This window comes from Streptopelia decaocto (assembly GCF_964273445.1).
Source record: "Streptopelia decaocto genome assembly, chromosome: 17".
Taxonomy (NCBI): Eukaryota; Metazoa; Chordata; class Aves; order Columbiformes; family Columbidae; genus Streptopelia; species Streptopelia decaocto.
Window position 1 is genome coordinate 8,702,025 of NC_138672.1, and position 23,895 is coordinate 8,725,919.

General features: G+C 53.8%; 1 protein-coding gene across 1 annotated transcript; it reads right to left on the reverse strand.

Moving 5' to 3' along the window:
• Window positions 1–779: 779 nt before the first annotated feature.
• Window positions 780–21,433, reverse strand: SARDH (sarcosine dehydrogenase). The gene is made up of 21 exons (XM_082067909.1): window positions 21,342–21,433; window positions 20,264–20,585; window positions 19,482–19,660; window positions 18,771–18,950; window positions 18,066–18,189; window positions 17,829–17,929; window positions 16,751–16,855; window positions 16,147–16,276; window positions 15,064–15,150; window positions 14,869–14,959; window positions 13,259–13,400; window positions 11,600–11,683; window positions 11,110–11,223; window positions 10,440–10,578; window positions 9,754–9,867; window positions 8,090–8,237; window positions 7,579–7,672; window positions 3,191–3,353; window positions 2,696–2,864; window positions 2,214–2,349; window positions 780–1,317 (listed from the first exon to the last, which is right to left on the reverse strand). The coding sequence occupies exons 2-21, from the start codon at window positions 20,577–20,579 to the stop codon at window positions 1,192–1,194; spliced, it is 2,742 nt and encodes a 913-aa protein (XP_081924035.1). The 5' UTR covers window positions 20,580–20,585; window positions 21,342–21,433; the 3' UTR covers window positions 780–1,191.
• Window positions 21,434–23,895: the final 2,462 nt, after the last annotated feature.

The following is a 23,895-nucleotide window of genomic DNA, read 5'->3' on the forward strand; positions in this document are numbered from 1 at the left end:
AAAACAGCCACAGGCCAAAACATGTTCAACAAAATCTTCTTCCTCTCCTACAAATTCCAAGGCTACACACACACAGAGCAAGGACCCAGATTCCAACAGCATTTGCCTCCAGGAGTTTCTTTTATTCGCTGAGGCACAAACACAAGAATCTCTCCCCAGTTAAGCATCGAGGGGCTGTACAGCATCACAGTGTTTTCCTTGTTTCAAACCCAGGGCCAGTGCAGGCTGGCAGAGCTCCCTGGGCAATGACATGCTCCCAAAAACTGGGACTTGCCTTGGCTCTCACCCTCCCACAAACAGACACGCTCATCGTTCAGGTCTGGGGAGGATCGACCCTCCCCACCTTCCACACATCCGTCACACTGAGGCAGCACGTGAGCACCACCAACAAAATCGAAGCAGCAAGTGAACTTCTTGCACCCCAGGCTTGAATTTTCAAAGGGCACCTTTGGAGCCATAAGAAAGGATTTTGCCAAAGCCAGACCTGAAGCTCCGACTGTGAGCGGGACAAAACAGGATGCCTCCCTCGACGAACCTGTGCTTGGAGAGGTGGGAGGAACATGTCTGGAAACCTCTGGGGTAAAGCAAATGATCTCAGGGTGCAGAAGAACCCTGCAGCAGGCACAGCATCCACGATGTGAGCCCTGCACCCTCTGTGCCCCCCAAGTGCTCCCACCCCAGCACCGGGTCCCCAGGGCATAGACGGGATGACGTGACACCCGTCAGATCAGAGAGACACAGCAAGGGACCGGAGTGACGACAGGTTTGGAGGATACAGCTGTGTTAACAGCAGACTTAGTTTTAAAAAAATTCATTTCCAGGCAGCGTGAAACTACATTTTGGGGGAAAGAGTTTCCAGCAAAGTCAGAAATTGAAACCACTTCATTTGCAGTCAAGCAAAACGCTGTTTTCAGGCCAATTAACCCATGGAAAAGAATTATTGCTGTGGTGGTACTGCTTCATTTAGAAAACACAGGAACAAAATCTTTGCACTTTTTGGAATCTCTTCCTCCTCTTCCCCTCTAATTTGACCCAAATTTGCTTGATGAGTTCATTGCAGATGTTTGCCTGGCTCTCCCAGCAAACCCTGGAGCCAGCTGGGGCACCCGAGGGCTGGGAATTCAGCCGGCAGCTCCTGACGGCATCTTCCCTCTCCCCATCCCGGCAGCCACAGCACCCGCTGCCATGCGATCAGTAAAACCCCTTCACTCGCTTGTTGTCCGGGTCGAACGGGGACCTGGTGTGTGCCTGGGCAGGGTACGTCACCCCCATCCGCTCCAGCTGGTAGCTGCCGCTTTTCACGAAATCCAGCGAGACCTGCAAGGCAGAGCCACGGCTGAACCCCCTGGTGCTGCCAGGTACCCGTGGGGCACCAGCCCCCCCTCCATCCCAGCTCCATCACTGGGCAGCCTCTCACACCCCCCCCGCAGATCTGCTTTCTGCAGAAAACCCAGCTCTGCCATCCCAGGAGGATGGACAGAGAGGAGGAAAATAGATTTTTAAAAGAACTTGGCTGAAAAATAAAAAAGAATGCAATAGTTAATTTTTTTGGAGGTGGTTGGTTGGTTGGTTGTTTTTCCCAGAAAAAGGAGCTCTATGGGAGAACATTCGCTGTGAGGAGGAAAGGTGGTCCCCAGAGGGTGAGGACGCAACTGGAACACAAAACTGCTTGACCTGTGAGTCTTGCACTGATGCAGGATGAAAAATCAAGGCGAGCAAGAGGCTGAAAGCACAAGCAGATGCACTGCCCCTGGTTCAGAATGGGGAGAGTCCCTGGGGACATGATCCACAGCCCTCTGTCCCCACACGCATTCCCTGGCCTCTGTCTACAGCGCACTGCTTAATGAGGACATCTAATTTACTATCCCGGAGTCTCCCAGGGTTAATTAAGAGCCTGCTGTGCTCCTATTGGCCGTTGCTCCCTATAACATAAGTTAATTCACTGCTGCAATTACTCGGTTGCAATTAACATCCGAGGCAGTGCTTGGGCTGGAAAGCATCACCGGGGCCATGCAGAGTGACTGTCGGTGACACCAATCTCGCCACCAGCTGCAGCAAGTGCCAGGGGCTGCCCCATCATGCTCCCCAGGTAACAGCAGGTTTGCAATGGGCTTGTGCACATGGCTGCTAAACCAAAACAGTGCCATGATTTCCCCCAGCAAGCCCCCACCGTGGGCAAGGAGGCACAACCATTCCCGGGGGTCTGTACTCACCGGGCCCCCTGCGGGGTCACGGATGTAGCCGTAGGCGATGGTTTTGTCGATGGCAAATCCGAAGTCTGCCCGACGGATGTGGCCGACCACCTCGCCGTCCCGCCAGATCGCCTCCAGGCCGAACATCGGCACCTTCCTGCAAGGCCAAGGCAGAGCCACCATCAGCAAAGCCCCACGGCAGCACCCCACAGGGTGGGGGGGCTTGGGGGGACCCCGGTTCTGCCCAGCCCCATTTGCAAAACTGCCTGCTGTTCTGGGTGAAACAAGATCAACCCACTCCCCGTCACACCGCTTCCAGCTCCCATTAAACATCCAGCAGGGAATTCGCGCTGGGATTTAAATTAGAGATGGAATTAGAGCATGGAAAACAGCCGAGCTGGCTTGCAACTGAGCTCCACGTGCGTGCCTGGGTGCAGGATGCATGGGGGTGGATGAAGATGCTCGTCCCAGGCGTCGGGTGCAGAGCTGGCAGTGGTACTCACTCCTCGGTGGTGAAGCAGACGAGGCGGCGGAAGATGCCCTTGGCTTTCTGAGCCTCCACAGCCTCCCGGCCCAGGAAGGGGATGCTGGACTTGAGCTTGCAGGTGAAAGCCAAGCCTGCTTCTAGCGGGGTGTCGTCGGGGCGCAGGTCTGCGTGCCAGTGCCTGTACCCTGCAGAGAGCAAGCATGGGTCAGCCAGCCTCTCCCTGCCACGGCAGCAAGCCCAGGGTGAGCAGCATCAGGAGACCAAGACGTCACCCATGTCTCTTGGACACCCCTGTCGCTCCTGATTCACTTGGCCCTGGACAAAGAACCCTGGAGAGGAGCCCACAGCAGGCAAGTCTCAGCAAGGAGCACTGGGACCAGTAGCACCTCTGCCAGTAGCTGCCAGATCTCCAGTCACACTAACCCACCCTTGAAGCTGGAAAAAAAAACATCTACCCTGGTCCCCTGGCTGGAGGCAAAGCAATGAGTGTGCTGTAAGGAAAGCAATAAACCTTTCTCAATGCTGAGGCTGTCGATGGCTCTGTAGCCGGCGTTGGTTATGCCATGCCGGGCGCCCGCCTGCATCACCGCCCGGTAAACCTTCACGCAGTCCTCCCGGGGCACGTGCAGCTCCCAGCCCATCTCGCCGACAAACGACAACCTCATGGCACGGACCTGTGAAAGGCAAGAGGCCAAACACTCCTGCGATGGAGCTGGGCACCTCAAACCAACAGCTCCCCAGAGCCCCTCCATCCCCAGCTATCGGCAGTGCCCAGAATGGATGGTGAGTGAATGGAAGTGGCTGCATCCAGCATCCTTCAGCCACCGATCCCAGGCTAGGGTTAGACATGATGCTCCAGCTCCAGCCGGGCTTTTGTCTCCCTCTGCTGATTCATCAACACCAGGGAAGAAATCCCATGGGCACCCCCAGCCCTGTATGTCTCTAAATCAGCCTGTCAGATGGGGAAGCCAGTCCCCAACAGGACTCTCCTGCTTTGGGGTACTTTGTGGCTGCTGTCCCCTTGGGGATGCCCCCTGCTTGGGCTGGTGCTCCCATGGCAGAGGGACCCAAAATCCCTATGGTCCCAGGCAGGGGCTCAGCCCAGCACCCTGATCTGCGCCTGCTCATCCCAGGGGGATGCTCAGGATTCCCCCAGCGCAGGTTGTACCCCAGAGCGTGACTCTCTGCTGCCAAAGCAGCTCTACACCGAACGCACGAAGCTCCGAAGAGGAATGAGCAGATCAGCAAAGGGGATTTGGTGTTTCTCTGGGAAAGCCTTCTCCTTGGAGATCTCCTGCCTGCCTGCACTCCAGGGACACAAACCTCCCGGCTGTGCTGGGACTGCCCTGCCCATGTCCCCTCCGCTCCTCGCCCAGGCGGGATTGCCTGCATCCTCCTGCTGTCCCCGCTGAGCCAGTTTGCATTCCCAAAGCTTTCCAGGTTGGCTGGGGACACCCCAGCTTGGGCACCTTCCCTGGAGATACCTCTCGAGTCTGAGCTGCGTTTTCCTCTGCTTCATCCCTTTGGATTTCTCCGCCCCCACAAACATCCCTCTGGTTCATCCCTTCGGATGCACATCAACTGCAAATGCATACCTCACTTTGGGAGAGAGATTAACTCAGTTTCATGCCTGATTGTGATCTGCAGTATAAAAAAAATAAAAAAAATAAATAAAAAAGCAGCTTTCAAGCTAGGAAGAGACTTCCAGGCTGGTTCTGTCTGGCTCAGCAGCTTTGGGGCTCTCTCGCCTGCGCTGGCTCTGGATGCTGTGGAGGCAGGAGCTGCCTCTGGCCATTTGCTGAGCTCTTACTACAACCCGGAGCTGGTCTCAGCTGTGCTCTCTAACCCCAGGTACAAACACCAGACAACAGCAGTGGCTGCCCAAAGCGACAGGCACCACAAGCACCAAAGGGGTGCCCAGGCTCTCAGCTGTGAGCATGGCCAGTGGGAGATATCCCAGAATCCAAATCCATCCTCACTTCCTCCATCACCCCCTTGCTCTACCAGCACTGCAGAAACAATGTCCTCAAGCAGAGTTTAAGGCAGCTGTTAAGACACCTTAACCTTTACAAATGAAGTGGAGAGGAGGCAGGAATGCCACAGATATTTGGAGTTTATTTTGAGGCTTCTCACAAGAAGACACGCTGGGGAGCCAGTCCCTGCCCCAGCCACAAAGTGCAAAGCCCGGGAATCACTCTTCGAGGTGCACAGACATGGGAAGCTCTTCCCTCTGCACAAAGGTGTCATCTAACTAGGGAACAGCCCGGGATCAAGCCGCTGCAGCCAGCTACCGTCTTCATCACGGCAGAAGATGCTCTGGGGATTGACGGGCAACTTCCCAGCTCATTAACTCTGCCTGCGGCTCAGCAGCCAGCGCTGCAGCTAAAGTGCACTTTACTTCCAGGAGCAAGTTACTCCTGGGAGAAACTTCCCCTCAAATCACTGCTGCTCTGAGGAGGCGAGCATCTGGGCAAGAGGGGTGAGGCAGAGCAACGCACCCCAAAAACAGGTATTCTCAGGAAAAATGGGGTGCCAGGCACCAGCTTTGCACGGGCAGGAGTTGGGGGTTGCATCACCGCAGAGCCCAAGGGGGATGTCAAGGTCTGGGCTCAGCCCCCACTGCTGCCTTCCTTCTAAATTCCCCTAGGAACAGGTTTTTCTGTTAGATTTCAACCAGAGCTACGAAATAGCATCAATTCCCAGGTCTTTCAGCAGCAATTCAAAAGCATTTGAAATATTCTAGAAAATGAAAACCTGAACTTTAGCCTGTATCCAGCAGTGAAATTCAAAGGGGGACCTTTCTCTGCTGTTCAATACAATGAGAGACGCTATATATAAACTCACAAACCAATCGGTAATTTGCAGGGTCATTAACTCTGCTGGCGCTCTCCTTTCACTCCAGCTGATTTTGTTCAGCTACTGAGTTAATGCCTGAAAATCTCAGCAATAACTTTTTAAAGATGTTAGGTTCAGTTTAAGCCCCCTGGAAGGCGATAATGTCAGCACAGGCTTCAGCCTGCTGTCCTGAGAAACCCTCCCACTCCAATTTCAGTGTGAGATAAAGTCCCCAGCGCTCATTGTGTGGCGGGGACCTGAAGGAGGTGAAATCCTGAAGGGCCCCAGCAGCAGTCAGGGCATTTACACCAAAAAGGAGCCACAAAATTCCAATCAGCGATTTCTTCCAAGCAGGACTGGATTATTTTTTATAAACTCGAAGTGAAATGTAAATAAACTAATCACGCTCTTGAAGACGGGAACATTTCTACACCTTTCCCAGGGGACAAGTAGATTATTATGAGATGTTATCAGCTTCCTACAGGCGTGACACGGGAGGATATAACTCACTGGTGGAGACTAAAATGCAACATGCTGCACAACCTGCAGCAACAGATTGGCCTTTGGGTCCCCCGTGCCACTGTCCCCACAAGGGACACTGGACACACTGATGGTGATGGTTTGGGGGATTAATCTTGGTTGGGCAAAATCTGTGGCTTAGTTAAACCACCCTAAACCTTGGCTAGGCTCTTGCTCACAAATCAAGTAGCCTTAATTTGATTTCGCAGCAATCCCTTCAGCAACCAGCTGCATTCAAATTAAAGCCACTTTAATTCCGAATGAAAAGTGTCCGTGTGTGGCTTAACCCAATTTCACTAATATCCAGCCTGCCTCCGGCTCCCTGTTTTCCTGCTGCCTTTCTATAAGATTTATCACTGCAACTTCATCCCCTTCGTCTCCCATCACACATCAGCCTGAGAGATGGAACAAACACCCAGGACGGTCCCTCCTGTGGGACAGGGATGTGCTGGGAACAATCCCTCCCCAGATTTCCCATGGAAGGCCAGGGTACAAACCCTACCCCTTGTCCCAAAGAGGTGTTTTTGCAACAGAAGGAATATTTTATATGGGGGAAACATCAATAAGAAACCAAGGCAAAACTTGCAACAGCTTTTCCCAGGTACCAAAACTTAGCCAACAGCAGGTTTTCCCAGAATGCTGACAAAGTGACACTTCGTGGTCACCAACTCTTCCATTTGGGATGTTTCAAGCAGGTGAAATCAACAGTTTCACACATGACAAAACTCCCCAGAGCTGCCATCACCCCCTTTCCCCAGGGATAATTTCACACCATGTTGATCTTTGCCATATGAAGTGCAAGAGAGATTTAAGGTGCTCTTCTTGCTGTCCCACACCAAGAGAGACAGAGGAGCCCAACCAAGCAGACAGCACCGCGAAACCTCCCAGCAAACCTCGGGGACCGATCCACCCCTTTGCAACACTATCCCCAACAAAAGCTTCTCGCCCCCTCGCTCCGGCACCGAGGGGCTCAGCCCGAGGCGTTAGCACAGAGTGTCACCATTTCTCTGCTTTTCTTGCATAACCGCTGACGTGAGTCCTGAAGTCTGGGCAAACGCAGGATGAATCTGCGCTTGTACAGAAAGCTTAAGGTTGTCAGGATTCTCCCGTGATCAAATACAGCGGCTCCGCAGGCTGCCCACCCCTCACTGCCAGTACTTGACACATTTTACATTAAATCTTGTTTCTTTTGTGAGTAGGGGGAAAAGGAGGGGATCTGGAGTGTCAAATAAATCTCTCTATCACCAGTGCTTGCTCCTAATCTCTTGTTCCTCTGACATTGCTGCAAAGCCACAAGTCACCACGTCCCTTCCCCAAGCTCAGCCTTGGGAGAGCAGGCTGGCATCTGGCAGGAAAGAAAACACCCCAGTTTTTGGCTTTTTCCAACAAAAAAATGCCAGCAAAACCTCCCAGCTGCCCACTGCAGCAATGTGGAGGCAGATGGGTTCACTGGCAGAGGATGCTCAGCTGTGCAGGCTGGTGGGTCACTGGTCATCCCAGTGAACAGATGTCCCCAGGGAGCTGGAGGGGCTGTCCCCATCCTACCGTGCATCCCGCAGCCGTGGTGAGTTTGTGGGTGGAAAAGGGGAAGGCTTCATTGCTGAGGTCGGTGTCGAGCACTTCTTGGAGGACAACGCGGCTGTGGGGAAACAGCAAATTGGCCGTGGTGAAAGGATGAAGTTCGCCAGCCTGCTCAGGCTATTGCTAAAACCTGCTGCTTTGTCTTGTTGGCAAGACAGACCTCTTTCTTTGAACAGGAGCTGATGTGGGCAATATGCCATGCTGTGAGAGCCTCGAAAGAAATGCAAATTCCCCAGCAAACAGTGTCACTCCATCCAGACCATCACCCAGTGCCGCAGGGCTCACACCTACCCCTACCCAACACAGGGATCTGCCCTCTGTCTGAAGCACCTCCCAATCCATCCCTCCCACCATCCATGTCTCCATCCATCCCTGCATCTGTCCATCCATCCCTCCATCCACCCATCCCAGCGTCCCTCCATCAGCCAGGCATCAGGGTGCAAGGAGGGGGCCACGACACTCTCCCCACACCCACCTCAGGGGGCCCTGGATGCTCATCATGCCCAGCTCCTCCGAGCAGTCGAGGAGTTTGCACTGGAGCTTCATGTCCTGCAGCACAGACGTGATGTGCGACCAGTTGTGCTGAGCCACAGCCCCACCGATAGCCAAGTAGTAGCCATCCCCTGGAAGACACCCCCCGGCAGACTTTAAGGCTCGAGATCATAAGGTTGGGATGATGCCCAGCTCAGCTGGGGACTGGTTTTGCTCTCCAGAGGCTGAGCTGCAGCCCTGAGCCTCTCCAGCTTGCACAGCCTGGGGGGACTGCCAAAAAAGGGGGGGGATTTAAATAGTGCTGGGGCAAGGGAGGGCTCAGGGGCTCTGCTAACAGCCACACTGCTTTTTACTTGTGGTGCTCAGCACAGTGAAAACCAAATGACTGTTAAAAACCTGAAAGAAGGAAAAGCCAAAAAAGCTGTTTGAGCCCTGAAGGTGCCTGTGTGTGTGTGAGCATTAAGGGAAGAGAAAAAAACTCTTCGTCCCTTGAGACCAACAGCAAAAGCATCTGCTCTTTAGTCCCAGTACAGAGTGAATACCAAAGTGCAGAGGGAGCCTGGAACTGCTGATGGGAGCAGGGAGGGCTTCAGTAACCAGACCAGAACCAGGGCAGGGGCTGCACTGTATATGAGGAGGAATTCCACCTTGTCAGCAATCCTGGGTGGAAAAATCCCCAGGATGGGTTTTGGGAGCCGATTAATACATAATCAATCTTCCTCTTCTCTTTCCTGCCACTACAAAATTGCTCTCTGATAATCTGTCATAATGATAATAAGTGCAGCCACCTACTGTAATTGGAAAAATAGACTTTGCTGCAATTAAACTCCTCCATCGCCTGACAAACCCTGCAGCTCTGCCATCCGCTCCCCGTCACCCTTCTGCCCCCCGCCAGCATCCCAGACAAGAGGGATGCAGGAATCGCCCACGGGGAGGGAATTGCTTACTGGTACCTGAGCACGTCGGGGCAAAAATGGTGAGATTGTCCCTGCAACACCCATCATCCCCAAAACACCCATCAATCCCACAACACCCACCGCCCCAGGGGTTGCTCCCTTCCACGCAGCATCTGCAAGGGTGACACTGCATGGGGACAGGGCTCTGCAGGCACTGGCCACCCCAGTGCAAACCTCCCTTCTGGTGGCAGCCCCAGTGACCAGCTCAGTGTCCTCCTGCTCTGCTGCCACTGCCTAATGCCATTTCTGCCCTCTGGGCTGGCTGCTCTGCTCCATTTCAATTCCTCTTTATTGCAGCTGATAAGGACTTGGGGAGAGGTCAGAGCCGCCAGCCGGGGCTGGACAAACCCAATAACGCCAATGAGCAGTGCAGGGCCCCAGGGACAAGGGGGATAATTGGGTTACAGGGATGGAAGGGTGGAGGTGGAAAAAGCCAGGTGGCTGTTATTAGGTAAATGCAATCACTCCCAAGCATGGCTGAGAAGGAAGAGATGCTGTCAGCCCCGAATCAGCCACCACAGCTCCCCAGGACTGGAAAGGTCTTTGTGTGCATTGATGCTGCTGAAAAAGGCAGCAGGAGAGGCTGGGGGCTGAATTACCAGGGGGTAAATCTATCCAGAGATCCCTCCCAGGCCCACAGTAGCTGCAGAATCACACCTGCCTCCAGCATCCCCATGTTCAGGGCTCTTACCTTCAAAGGTGGGGGCCAGGGGGGAGGCCGGGTCCCCGGGGCTGATCCGGCTGACGGTCAGGTCGCTCTCCACGCCGCCCCGCTGGTTCAGCATGCAGGTGTACACGGTCGAACCTGGGGAAGGAGATGGGCAGCGCTGCCCATCAGCTGGCCCTGGCAGAGTGTGGCAGGTACCAGGGAAACTTATCCTCATCGCTACGTCAGCTGCCACTGCCTGGGGATGCCCTGATGGACCCTGGATGTCCCAGCACCAGGAGGGAGTTGGGCTTTATCCCCTTGGGATCTGTGAGAGGAGCTGAAGCTGCATCCTTGGAAATGTTATAAGCTGCACCCCATCCCCAAAGAAGGGGCAGCTTCTCCCTGTGTGAACTGCAGCTGGTGAGGGTTGTGCTTGATTTACTCCAGTCCCCATCACATTTCCAGCTGTGATCCACAGCCGGAGCCAGAGGGTGAGACCTCCATCACACCCCAGCTCATTAGTTCCTGTGTGAATGAAAGCAGAACGCAGCCCCCGGTGAGGACAGGGACAGCAATCACTGTCACACGCTTCCCACACCCTCTGCCAAAGCAGCATTTAAAAGAAAAGCCCTTTTGGGTCCCGGGTTTGTTTTGCTGTGAGATTTGATTTCCCAGGGCAGTGCTCGGCAGAGGCAGAATGCGGCCGGAATCGGGGGCTGAGCCGGTACCTGGCGCTTTGCTCACGTCGGCTGTGAACAGCCAGTTCACCGCTTTGGTTGCTTCAGGACCAACCAGGTAGAATTTCCCAAAATACGACATGTCGAAGAGCGCCAGGGCATTTCTGCACGTTAAACATTCCTTCTTGATCTACAATGAAAGCAAACGCAAAGTCGTGCCTTATTCTCACTCCCCAAAGGGAGGCGCATATTAAAACCATTTATGTAATGAGGAAAAAAACACCAGAAAACTCGCCTGGTGCCTTTGGAGGTTGTAAGGCTTCAAAACACTCCTGAAAAATCAGGTATTAAATGGAGCAAATTCAACAGGCTTTCCTGTATGCTCAGTTCCATTCCTTATGTCACAAATACAGTGACAGTTATCAATAATAATAAATTTTATCACATTGGGTACCTCCCCTAAGCTGGTTTCAACTTTTTCATTTGGGAAGCAGCAGTAAAATTCCCAAGGCTCCTCCATCGTTGTTTCCAAGCACAAACCGTGCATTTCCCTAAATCTTTTTGGAACATTTTCCCCAGTTTTGGGCAAAGCTCGCAGCTTCCCCTCCCTCTGAGCCTCACAAACACCCCCCAGAGCAGCGGTGTGGCACAGGCTCTGCTGCCTCAAATCCCCCTGGCTCCAGATGTGCCCAGCGGTTTTGGCTAGCGGGGCACGACTCACAATGTCATGGTGAGGGGGGAAATCGAAGGTGTACTCATCCCCCAGCAGCCGGTTGTAGGTGTAGTCCCCGTGGCGCTCCCGGCCATATGCTCCATAGTAGTCATAATCCAGGACCTGAAGGGGGGAAGCAAGAGGACAGGGGGTAGTGAGGAAGACAACATGAGGCTGAAGAAGAGGGGCTGCTCCCAGGCACGTTTACCCCATGCTGGGAGAGGCAAAAGGTCCATGCAGGACCTGCCCATGGTGACGGGTTCCCACCCCAGCATCCCCACCCACAGTGACGGGTTCCCACCCCAGCAGCCCTGCCCGCTGCTTTTCAATATATAGAAATGAGATCAATATATAGAAATGAGATCAGTGCCTCTCATTTGGGGGCATTGCAAGCAGACAGACGAACACAACATGCACACATGGATCTCCTTCTTGTCACCATTACATTGAGTTAAAGCCCAACAGCTTTTACGGACCCGTTTTGGGGTGCTGTGCTTACCGGGGCTGCCCCCCCGGGGCTGAACCAGCCCGGCCTCTCCCAGCCATGTCTCTCCTGGAAAACACAGCCCTGGCGCAGCAGCTCCTACGCAAAGAGAAGCCAGAGAAATAGAAACAAATGGTTAAAAAAAAAGCGCCTTTTCACTGCTTTTTGAGGATTGCCCAGGCTGCCTTTCTTAAGTGTGTGCTCAAGACTTGTGACCCCTTGGCTTTGGCTATCAGCAGCCACAATCAGCTCTGCAGTTTATCTTTCAAAACAGTGGCAAACCCCAGCTGCCTGCAAATTGCCTGATGTTTTTGTCCCCGAGAAAGGTATTTGCCTCCACAGCAGCCCATGGGCAGGAGTCTGGCAGCCCAGCTGTGCTCCCCACCAAACCTTGTGCTACGATGCATGAATTACGGACCGAAAGATGCTAAATCCAGAGAGCAAGATTCCCCCCCATGTTTGCAAGAGTAATTATATAATAACATCTAAGATTTATATGGCAACCTTCTCATTCCTCCTCTATGCTCTCAGGAAAATCTCTCTGCATGCAATTAATTAGGGATCCATTAAGATATTTTTGTTTGGTGCCTCTATTCGGAAGAAGAATAGATTTTGTTGAACGTTTCAGCAATGATTCAGTGCCTATTTATAAAACACAGCACATGTTCTTGTGCTGCGTGTATAAATACCAGGCTGTCAGTCAAATGGGCATCGCTTATTAGACATGCTATTAAAAAATAAATTGCATCCTCGGTGACAGAAAACAACTGAGCTGTCAACCAAACACCGGGGGACAGCGGGGAGGGACGTCTGTTTTACTGCTTGAGCCGCTGCTCTCCGCCGGCAGGGGAATGGTGTGATGTGAATTGGTGACAAGAAGAAATGGGCTTTAAAACTGTGGCTGCTCCTTGCTGGGGCTGGGATTGGAGCCAGCACTGACAAGGTGGGACAAGGCACCAACCCCAGGTCACCCTGGGTGATTTTGGAGTTTCTGAGCAACAGTGATGCTGCTAGTGCAGCAAACCACTGGAAACTGGTATTTTTCTCAAGTGCTGCATCTTGAAAGCATTCGCCTATGAAGATTTATGCAAGGAAGCAGCTGGCGAAGGCAGGAGCAGGGAGGAGCCCCGGCTGCAGCTCCAGGGAGCAAAACCAGCAGGACTTATTGGGGTGCTGGCAAAACAGCTGCTCCCCACTCTTCCCGCATCCCTCCTCGTGTCCCGGCCTCGCTCTGCATTGCAAGATGCTGTTTTCAGGAGGAAAAGCTGCTGCTGAGCTGTGAGCAAGACACGGTGAGCGGGGGGCAGGAGATCACCAGGGGCAGCCAGCAGCCCACAGCCCTCGTGACTGCCCCTTAAATTAGCCTTTGAACCCTTCTCTCCACCCTTCCCTTGCCCCGAGACCATCACCGGGCTCTTAAACCATATCTGCCAAGTTAAATATTACAATAACGCTTGGCATCTCTACCAATAAACTGTCCGTTGCCTCGGCACACTCACATCACGCACCCAGCGAGCTTTGGGGTTCAGGGATGGAAACACGGATGCAAAACGCTGCCTTGGGGAGCGATCCAGCTGCGGCTGCTCCTTGCCGCCTCTTTTTTGCTGCAAGGGTGCCACCGGGATCTCCCATCGCTCCCCACGTGGCAGCCCGGGATGGGACGCGCGTCCTCACCTCGTGCAGCGGGTCCTTCCTGGCGTTGCGCCCCGCCAGTGGCTCGTCGTGCGGGAACACGACCGAGTAGTTCTTGGCGTAGGACTCGTGGCTCCGCTCCCGGATCCAGCGGTTGTTGTCGGTGAGGGAGCGGTGAAACCTCCTGGAAGGCAGGGAGAGGGGAGCATGCGGATGAGCCCACCAGCCTCCTCCGGCAGGCATGGCCCTCTTGGCCGCAGCCAGATGTGGATGCAGCTGCTGCGGTGTAAAATTGGTATTTCTGCAGCTGTTTAATGGGTAGGAGAGCAGAGGAACCAAGGGAGCTTGGTGCTGGCTGTGCTGTAGCCCTCACCCAGCTCCGCAGCCCCACACCAGGCACATCGACCCCAGAGCAACTGGGAGCAGAACAGCCCCGCTGGGAGGGGAAAATATTTAAAAAGATGAGAATTGAGGTTAATTCTTCTCTGCCTCAGCGTGGGGCCGGCCTCAAAGCATGCCAAACGCACAGCCTGGGTGTAAACCCGGGGGAAAAAGCCCTGGATATTCCTTACATTTTTCATCGAGTTCTGCCTAGCCTGAAATGTAAATAAAACTTGAAGCATTTTAAATTTGTCTGACATATTTTCATCTTTCAAACAGAAAATCTCTTTGAAGGAATGTGCCAGCTCAGCACACACTTGGGTTGTTATTACCAGAGACTATAACTCAGGGACAGCAGCCCTGGGTGCCAGCAGCAGCTTTCCTGGAGCTGAAGAAAGAGAGGCAGGCAGCAGCCGAGACAAAATGTCATTCACAGGACCCTTTAAAACAATACTGTCAGCTTCCCTGGGCGCCAAGAGTAGCTTAGTAATTGTCACCAAAAGAAAATAAAATATATATATAGGACTGACACAGGTTGATGATGGGGCAGATGGGATACAGGGGATGCTCAGGACTGGGGTCCCCTTGCACAGCTCAGCCCCGCGATGGCTGCGGTTGTGCCAAACCAGCCCAGGGATTTCTCCTTCCCAGGCTTGGCCCATCTGTGGGTACCAACACCAGCTCTCTTCTCCCAGCCCAAGTCAATGGGGTATTTGCCACTAAAACAGCATGATTTTAAAAGCGTTGTCCCTGACAAGGTGGTTGCTGTCACTAGCAGCCCTACAATAAAGCCCGAAAACAATCAAATATTAATATAATCAAGCAAGTCAAAAGCAATTACAGAGCCAACATCTGCATCATCAAAACTCCCGGCCCATGTTGTGCTGCAGACCAGGGGGAAAGCTAATCTTTCTGCTGTTGAAATCATCACCCCCGATTATTAACTTAGAGGATTAGGCACGGAACTAATTGAGCAACAACAAAATCCAAACATAATTACCCTGTCCTTTCCCATCACTGCTATCTCCTTGTGTCTGATGGAAGCTGTTTGCATAGAAGCGAAATGAGGCAAATGAGATAAATCCCACGTGTAAATTCATTAAAGCCATCGAGCCTAATTGATTCCAGTTCCTCGGAGGGACACAGGCTGTGGCATGGATGGTGCCCAGACACCCACTCCTGACACCAGCACCCAGTCCAGCCTCGAAACCTGTCCCCAGGGACCACCCAAGGATGTGGGGTGTCAGTGAAGGAGCCCGTGGGTGACTTGCCTGATGTCGTAGCCATACATGTCCTTCTCCGGCCGCCCATGGATGATCCAGTGAGCCAGCTCCCTCCCACAGCCGCCTCCCAGCATCATCCCTGGGGAAGAGGTGAGGACACAGGTGAGGCCAAGCACGGCTCTGGGTGCTCGGCTCTGCTCGGGACACGATGCCCGAGGCGGGATCCCTTCAGGTCTCTCTTACCAGCACTGTTGAAGCCACAGCCCAAGAAGAAGCCTCGGACCTCTGGGGCTTCCCCCATGAGCGGTTTGTGGTCGGCTGTGAAGGACTCTACAAGACAGAGAGGGCCAGGACAGGCGTTTTGGGGACACATCACACACTTTAGGAGCAGAGTTCCTACAGCTTCCTGTGCTCGCCTTGGCCTCCTACTGTTCCCAGAGAGGTCGATGGGGCCAGAACTGGACCAACAGCGAGCACTCCCCAGCATCCCAGCTCCAGCATCCCCCACCTGCGCCTCTCCCACAGCACCCAAAGGGGAGGCTTCCCTGGTACTGGGCTGCCCAGCATCACGTACGTGTCTTGTGCAGGCTCCTGAAGCAAATATACATACAAATATATACATATATTTGCTTCAGAAGCTTGCGTGACTATACATATATGCACACAGACACATATTAAATCACAGAAGCATAGAATGGTTTGGTTCAAAGCTCATCTACTCCAACCCCTGCCATGAGCAGGGACATCTTCACCCAGTTCAGGTTGCTCAGAGCCCTGTCCAGCCTGACCACGAATGTCTCTTATTCATTTTTTTTCAGCCTGTGGTGGATATCAGGGCCAAATCAAGTGTGCAGAGCTCAGGTTCGATGGTTGGCGTCACCTCCAGCTGCTGCTGCAGCGATGCGATGGGCATTAACCCCACACCAGACAGCCCGGGATGTAAAATCTGGGTAAATCTAATGTCATCGGCCCAGAAGCAAATAGGAAAAATAAAAACAAAAGATAACACGTGGTAAAACAATGGCCATTGCTTGAAAAAAATCTGCCACTTAATTCCTCAGGCCAGTGGCCACAACATTGGTTGTAAATCTGTGCCAGCCACCCCCAAGTTCAGACCAAGACAATAAACTCCACAGCTATTTCTCCACCTAAGCTAAGCCTGGGATGCCACCCCTTGGAAGATGACACCATTGCAGCCAGACCACAGCCACTTTCTCTGCCTTCAGAGAGTTCTTCTTCTCCCCAGAATATGAAATTTCCCCTCGTTTCTAGCAACATCATCCTTGGAAGGACACAGCCATCACGGTGCCACTGCTGCCACGTTACCTGGCCCGCAGACTGTGGATTTAATGCCTGTTTTCTCCAGCACTGGCACCCTGTTGATGGCACCTTCAATGTGTTGTGTGAATACATCCCAGTCCAAATCAAAGAGGCCAAAAGCAAATTTTTCCGATACCTGGAGGTACAAAACAAGAATTGGGACATAAAATACAGTACAGCTGAGGGCTTAAGGATTTCTCAGCTCTGGTAGCCTTGGAGGTTATAGCAAATAGAGACTGCTTGGCAAATTCTGGTTTCTTCGGGTTTTTCACTAACAGCCCAGCCAAGCCAAAGGTCTGGGCCTGAGCCTGAATTAATACACCTGCACCTGGATAAAGGGATGATGCAGCAGGGCAGGGACCACAGGGTGGCCTCTAAATCCCTGCAGCCTCCCTCTCAATCTCACTCCTCTTGCCCCTGCATCTTGTTTCTATGCCCCAGACGGATCCAAGTGGAAGATGCTGTCCTGGGATTTCCATCGGTGGTGCGGACGTTGGTACCTGCAGGAGCCAGGGGCTGAGGGGCTCGCGCCTGTGCCCACCCCTCTCAGGTGGGTTCCCTGAAAACCTGGCTCCTTTCCCCAGGGAAAAAACCTCCTGGCACCGCTCACCTCCTCCCAGAAGATGGGATTTGACTCATATCCACCCACAGAAAGGGCATCGCCTTGGAGACGGAGATACACCGAAGCGTCGTGATCACGAACATTTGGCATGTTCTGAAAAATGGGGAGAGGGAGCAGAGAGGTGAGAGGGGTCCAAGAGCTACGGGGAGACCCTGACACTGGCCCAGCTGCACCCCAGAGAGGCTGAGAGGGATGAGCTGGGGGTCTGGGATGACCCACAAGGATGGGGAGGAGCAGCAGTGGCTCTGTGGATGCTCCCAAAAGTTGGGTACCCCAAGGGGAAGGCACCCAGGTCAGCTCCAACAAACCTGGGATGGAAATGGATGGGATGGAAACTAAATAACGTGTCACCCTCAAAGCCCCAGTGCCTGAGTGAATGGAGTCTCCTTCAACTCCTGAACAACTCTGCACAGCCAAATGGCAGGAACAGATTTCTTGGGAGCATTTAGAAATGCTTGGAGAGCTCCACCTCTGCACACCGGGGACTGGGGCTTGTTCAGAAAGAGTTCAACATCTTTATGAACGCTGCTGTCAGACACCAAACACATCAGATACTCTATAACAGTTCTACTGAGAAATTAAAAAAACATGAATAAAGTTATCCTGCTAGTCATAACATAGTTAAATATTAAATACAACTCTATTAAAGGTAGTCTGATAGTCCTGCCAGGAGAAAAAGCTGCTGGGTGTGCACTTCATTGAAGCACAGAATGGTTTGGGTTGGAAGGGACTTTCAAAGGTCATCTAATTCCAACCCCGGCCATGAGCAGGGACATCTTCACCAGCTCAGGTTGCTCAGAGCCCCGTCCAGCCTGGCCTGGGATGTCGCCAGGGATGGTTCATCCACCACCTCTCTGGCCAACCTGGGCCAGGCTCTCACCACTCTCAGTGTCAAAAATTCGTTCTTCTGTACTTTCCCGGGTGCAGAGCCTGACCTGGCAGCACAGACTTGTGCTGGGGGAGGTGCCAGGCAGGTCTGGGCATGCCAGGGGTGTCTGTCTTATCCCACGCGTGCAAAGGGAGCAGAAGCCTCCGGAGCAGAGGATCTGCAGCCACACGGACTGACCCGGATGCCCTCGATGCGCTCGGTCACCACGTAGGCGTGATGCATCGCCACCAGCGGCACCTGCACCCCGGCCAGCCGGCCCAGCGCTCGCGCCCACACACCTGTGGAGAGAGCAGCCCCCCTGAGCTCTCCTTATCCCCAGGACACCTGTGGTGGTCAGGGGGTGACAGCCAGATGGGTGTGACAAGGACTGATGCAAAGCCACCCCCCTTTCCTGCCATGCTCTGTGACCCATACCTGCACAGTTCACCACGCAGGGCGTCTGGATGGTCCCATGGGCTGTCTCCACTGCATACACCCTCTTCACCCCAAAATCATCAGCTCTGACTTGGATGCCGGTGACTGGGCAGTTCTCGATGATCTGGTGGCAGAGGAAGGGCAGCAGAGTCACAGCAGGGTCACCAGGGCAGTGGGACAACCTGGCTCACTTGATATCCATCCCCCAAACCTAGAAAAGGTGAATCAAACCAGCATCTGGCACCTTTCCCAACAGCAATTACTGGTACTGCTGGTAATAACACACCTCCCTGAACCTCAGGCTTAAATGGCTGCTCTGTGCTCCTGCATTTGTGGAGGATGTTTATTATAATATTTACACACGCTTGAGCAAAACAACACACCAAGGCTGGTAGACCCTGCCTTGAGGAGCAGATTGTGTTACCTGACCCTAAAACCTCCACTTTTTCATGGAAACTCCCTTGGGTGCTGCCACCTCTTGCTCCTAAAGGTCTTCTTCTCATCCTGTATTTTCCTTGGATCTCACGGCTCCTGCCAGCTTTGTTGCTGTGACCCAAAGAGACTCCAAAGACAAACAGGACAACAGGCAAAGACGTGATGCTGCAGGAGCTCTGCTCCAGTGGGAAAGGAGATGGAGAAGGCAGAGGATGAAATCTCCTCCCAGGATCAACAGGCATTAATGAGTAATTACTAATTAGGAACTACCGTAGCGCCTCTGGCGGTTGCCGCTCTGGCAAGAGTTGAGCAGGTACCAGCTGGATCCATGGTGCCGTCCTTGGGGACGTACAACGTGCCGTACAGGTCGTCGATGTTCATCAGCGGGTACAGGTCCTTGGTCTGCGCTGGGGTCAGGACATAGGACTCCACACCGTACACCTTCCCCAGCTGCCAAGCGGGCAAGAAAACCAGCAGCTCAAGCAGGCAGCAAAGGCTTTGCTCATCACTTGCTGCTGGAGGAGGAGGAGACCCCAGGACATGTTTCTCTCCCAGATAAAGCAACTGCTGCCCCAAGGTAAGCCTGAAACGCAGCATGGAGTGGGATGGTCTGCACAGATTTCAGGGAATATGATCCCATAGTCCCATACAAGATGGTTGCACAGCTGGAAAAATGATGCTATCACTATCTGAATGGGCAAAAATCCATGGTTAGATTTAATTTTGCCTACTTTGCTGGCATTTTGCCTATCTGATATCAGCAGCTTTACAGACGCCAGGAGGGTGCCCTGAAGCATATCCCAGCCACTTGCCGTTCTCCAGGTGGGATGAAGATGTCCAGGATGGGACATCCAGACACCCTAGGACATCCCATAGCCCTGGGACCCCCAGCCCTACTCCCTTGCGCTTGAGATCAAACACCCACAACCTCCAGCAGCACACCCAGCTGGGGGGGACACACACCGAGGGGCTTCTCCTTACCGACATCAGCCTCTTGTACTCGTCCAGGCGCTGCTTGTTGGAGGCGATGAAGAGCCCCCCGTTTTCCACCCAGCCCGTGTGCAGCCCGGTCTCTGCCGGCAGCTCCCGGCTCACCACGTCCCTTGTGTGCGCCAGCAGCTCCACCTCCACATCGCTGGGACGCAGCTGCCACAGCAGACCTGGGATGGGGGGACAAGGAGGGACATGGGGACACAGCCTGCAGGTGGGACAGGCGGCTCCGTCACCCTCCTGTTGCGGGGTGCAGAGGGGACCCAGGGGTCCCAGGCATGGTCTGTGTCACACGGCTGGGGCTCTTGCTCCGTCTCGTGGTGACGTGAGAGTGCTACAAATCATTGATTTCTGCTTTCCTTGGGCATTAAATGAATGGAGGGAAGAAAGGGTTTCTGAAGCAGACTATTCCAAAAGAGACAAAATTCTCAAAAAGCTTTTTGAATTAAATGCTTCTAGCTCCCTCCTCTTTGCCAAAGAAAATGGGCTTAAAGAAAAGAAAAAAAAAGGTGTGGAAATATACTGTTTAGTTTTCCCATAGTCATATAAACCTTTTTTTAAACAAAGGAAAAATTTGGGCATGTTCTCTTAACAAAAACTTATGCTAAAAGGAAAATGAGAAAACCCAAAATTCTCTGCATTTAGAGCCAAAACTCTCCCGTACATCCAGACCTGTGCATTGGATCTGCTCCACGGACAACAGGACATCCCAAACCATGAGCATCCCCGTATCTGCCACCCCAGGGATCACCCCGCTGTGCCCCCCGCCTCACCGGCCGTGTGCCAGGTGGTCCCCGAGGTCAGGCGGTCCCTCTCCAGCAGCACCACGCTGCTCACCCCCTGCTTGGCCAGGTGGTAGGTGGTCTGGCAGCCCAGGCTGCCCCCCCCGATCACCACCACCTCTGCCGAGGGCGGGGGGGGCCGGCTGGGCTCCCCGCTCCCCGAGCCTTCCTCCTTCAGCGTCTTCTGGTACGGGACGCTCTTCCTCGCCGTGGGGCCCGTCGTGCTGCTGAGGGGCCGGGGGTTTCTCCATGGGGGTGGCAGGCGGCGGGGGGCGGCCGCCCGCAAGGCGCAGCTCACGTAGGACATCTCCACCTGCAGATCCAAAAAACACTTCGCTGGCATGGGCAGGGGACCCCCAACCAGCCTGGGGGGGCTCACCACTGTTTGGGTGGGAGTAGCATCTCTGAGTGCTGTGCAAGGGGCTGAGCAGCTCCGGGTGGCTGGGGGGAGCCCCTGGGCATGTCCCCGAGCAGTTGCTGGGACCCTCTGGTACCCCCTCCCAGCAGAGAAACAGGATCCCCGTTGCAGGCGTGTGCGGCTCCCAAACAGCCTTACGAGGGGCCTCACTTAAAAAAAGGGGCTTGGGAATGCACAGGGCACAGCAGCGCCTGTGCTCGCTCATGTCTGCAAAAAACACTTTCTTTTCTTTTCCCCTTGTTTTCAGGAGCAGTTTGGCCACAACAAAGGCACAAGGTTTGCTCCCTATCAGAAGAGGGCGGTGCGATGGCTACTGGGGGGGACGGGAACGGATTCTGCCCGCAAACCCCCCAGCTCCTGTGCACAGGGTTTGCTCCGGGTGCGTGGTTTAGGGTACACAAGTTGGGGGTGCAATGGGGGTCTCGCAGGTCAGCACCACCCCCCTCCCACACAAACCCTGGGGCTGCCATGAGGTTCACCCCACCGAGACCCCCCTGCTTGCTGCCACGTGGCCTCCAAAGCCCCCACTGTCCCCTCGCTGTTCCCCCAAAGCCCAGCAAAGCTGCAAAGTCCCGCCTGGGAAATCCCGCGACACCGGCGGGAGTTTCTCGCACAGCCCACGGCAGGTTCCCGCGGTTGGGCTCCACTCACCAACAAGGCTCCCTCCGGGCTGGCTGTCCCTGTCACGATGGCCGAGGGGCCCCAGCCTTCCTCCGATGCTCTTCTCCTCCTCCTCCTCTTCCCGTCCCTTCAGCCCCTGCTGCAAAAAAAAACATTAACCAGCACCAGAGGCGAGCAGAGCCAGCCAGGAAATAGGGGCTCAACTCTTTCTTACCGCTTCTGATGGCTCTGCTGCTTCTCCACGAAGAACAAGAAGTCGGGCAGAGTGGAGAAATTCAAAACAGGGAGGAAAATGCTGCTTTTTTCCCCGGCTCAGTGCCTGGCGGAGAACAAACAGCCGGGCTGGGGCCAGCGGGGACTCGCAGCCTCCCGGGCTGGCGGGAGCCGTCAGCTGGATGCCAGAAAGCAAACACGGCAACGAAAGGCACCATCTGACCCTCCTGCCGGAGTTCCCAGCGCTTACGCTTTAAGAAGAATTAAAATGAATTTACACATTTCCCAGGGCAGACCCACTTGCTCAAAGCGAGGACTCACCCCTGAAATTAGGGCCTGTTTGGGCAGGATACGCGGGCAGTGCGAGCTCTGTAAAGGCGGCTCTGAAGGGCCTCATTTGGATATCTCAGAGGAACAGGGGTCGGGGTGGAGCTGGGGTTTGGCTGGCAGTTGGTGGGGTTGGGGTCTGAGCAGCATCATGGTCCCTGCAGCGTCCCCCGAGCAGGCTCACCCGCCCATAGCCCCGTGGAGCAGCCCAGGGATGCTGTTTTGTTGGGTTTGAGCATTCAGCAGCACTGTGACCCCAAGAAGGTGCCCCCGCTGCTCCCCAGCACCCCGCACCTCTGCTCTCACACGCTGAACACATGGCGGTACCCACTCTGCATCCACATTCCCCCAGTTTGGGAAGGGCTTGAATAGGAGCCAAGGGGTTGGTTTGTTCCAGCACTTAGCCCCTGTCTCAGGCAGCATTTTTCCCAAAGATAAAATCAGTTTCTAAGTTTTAAAGAGAGAGCCCCAGGTCCTCCAGGCTTCTCCACGGACTAATTGCTCAAAATAACCAAAGAGATGCAAACAAGTCTAAACTCCTGTTTGCAGTGGGCTGTTTCTGTTTGACAGGCCAAAAGCATTTCATCAGTATGTCCTAATTATAAATACGACCTTTGGGTTAGGCCAGGCTTAAAACAATACAACCCAAGTGTGCATTCAGGAGCCTGAGACATTCACCAAGCTCAGGACTGATAGTGGAGAAAGAAGCTGTGATTTCAGTCCCTGCTCCAGGGATGCAGCTCCAGAGCAGAAATGAGGGTGGTTATTTTTACTGATGGTCGGTCCAACATAGAGGAAGCCTAGGCCAGCTCGGTCTTTTCCCTGTACTTCTTAGATTAAATATAAAATAAAGAAGCATAGCATTTTGCATGTGCCAGCTGGAGTTTTCCAGGTCACAGAAAACATTACGACTAACACGGGAAGGAACTAGTCAGGCGTGTTGCAAAACTGCAGCTGCTCACTGTGTGGACCAGCCTGCAAGTCTACACCATCCCCATCACCCGCATGAGCCCTTTCCCCTGCACTGCAGCCTGAATTTGTTATAGGGAAAAAAAGAAAACCCAAGACTGGCGCATCTTTCTGTCCAGGGTCTGTGCAGGGCTGCATCAACTGCGTTGGCCACAGCTGGAGATTTATTTTCCTGTTAATGCCCTTTGGAAAGCTGCTCCCGGTCTGGTTACAGCACCTGGCTGTGGCTGGGCAGGGCAAATAAATGCCGTTTATCCCCAAGGCTTCAGCCCCCACCGGTGCAAACCCAGAGAGTCGAGCAAATCCAGCTCAAACCACCACCCCCTGAAGGTTAAATGTTACTGGCTGCCACCCAGGAGCCAGCCCCTGGTGTGACAGGGATGTCCCCAGAGCCAGGACCTCGCCTAGAAGCAGATTTCTGCATTTACCTGCTCTTGCAGCCATCAGTCGCTTCCAGGCTCCAGTGCCGCGTTTTTGCAGCTCAGTTGCGCCAGGGGCATCCGCGGGCGATGCCCGACCCGCTCGGGGATGAGCTGATGCTCATCGCTGGCAGGAGAGCACCCAGGTACCAAAACCTGGTGTTTCATACATGGTGCTTGTTGGAAAGCTTCCCTTAGACTGAAGAGCAAAAGTAGTGAAAGGTTTTATCCCAGGCTGGGGTCATCATCTCAGCCAAGGCTAAATACCTGGCTGAGCAGCACCCTTCAAATCAGCATCCAAAACTTAGTGCCCAGCTCATGTCCTGCTTCTCCACGTAAAACAACTCTGCTCATTGCTACGGCCCCTTTCAGGTGACCCTGTGAAAGCTGAAGCGAGAAGGAGAGAGCACTGAGGACTCCAAAAGCAGAAAAAAATTAATATTATTAATTAAATGACATGGCAGCTCACAGTGGCATCTCACATCCCTGCTCTGGGCTGAAACCTCCAGCAATACCTCAGCTATTTTATAAGCAACTGTGCAACCTCTTTTATTGCTTTGGAAGACACTGCTGCGTGCGGGATTCTGGAATATGATACTCGGGAGAGACTGGAAGCCGTGGAAAATCATGCTCCTTCTCTCCCCATGTCAGGGAGA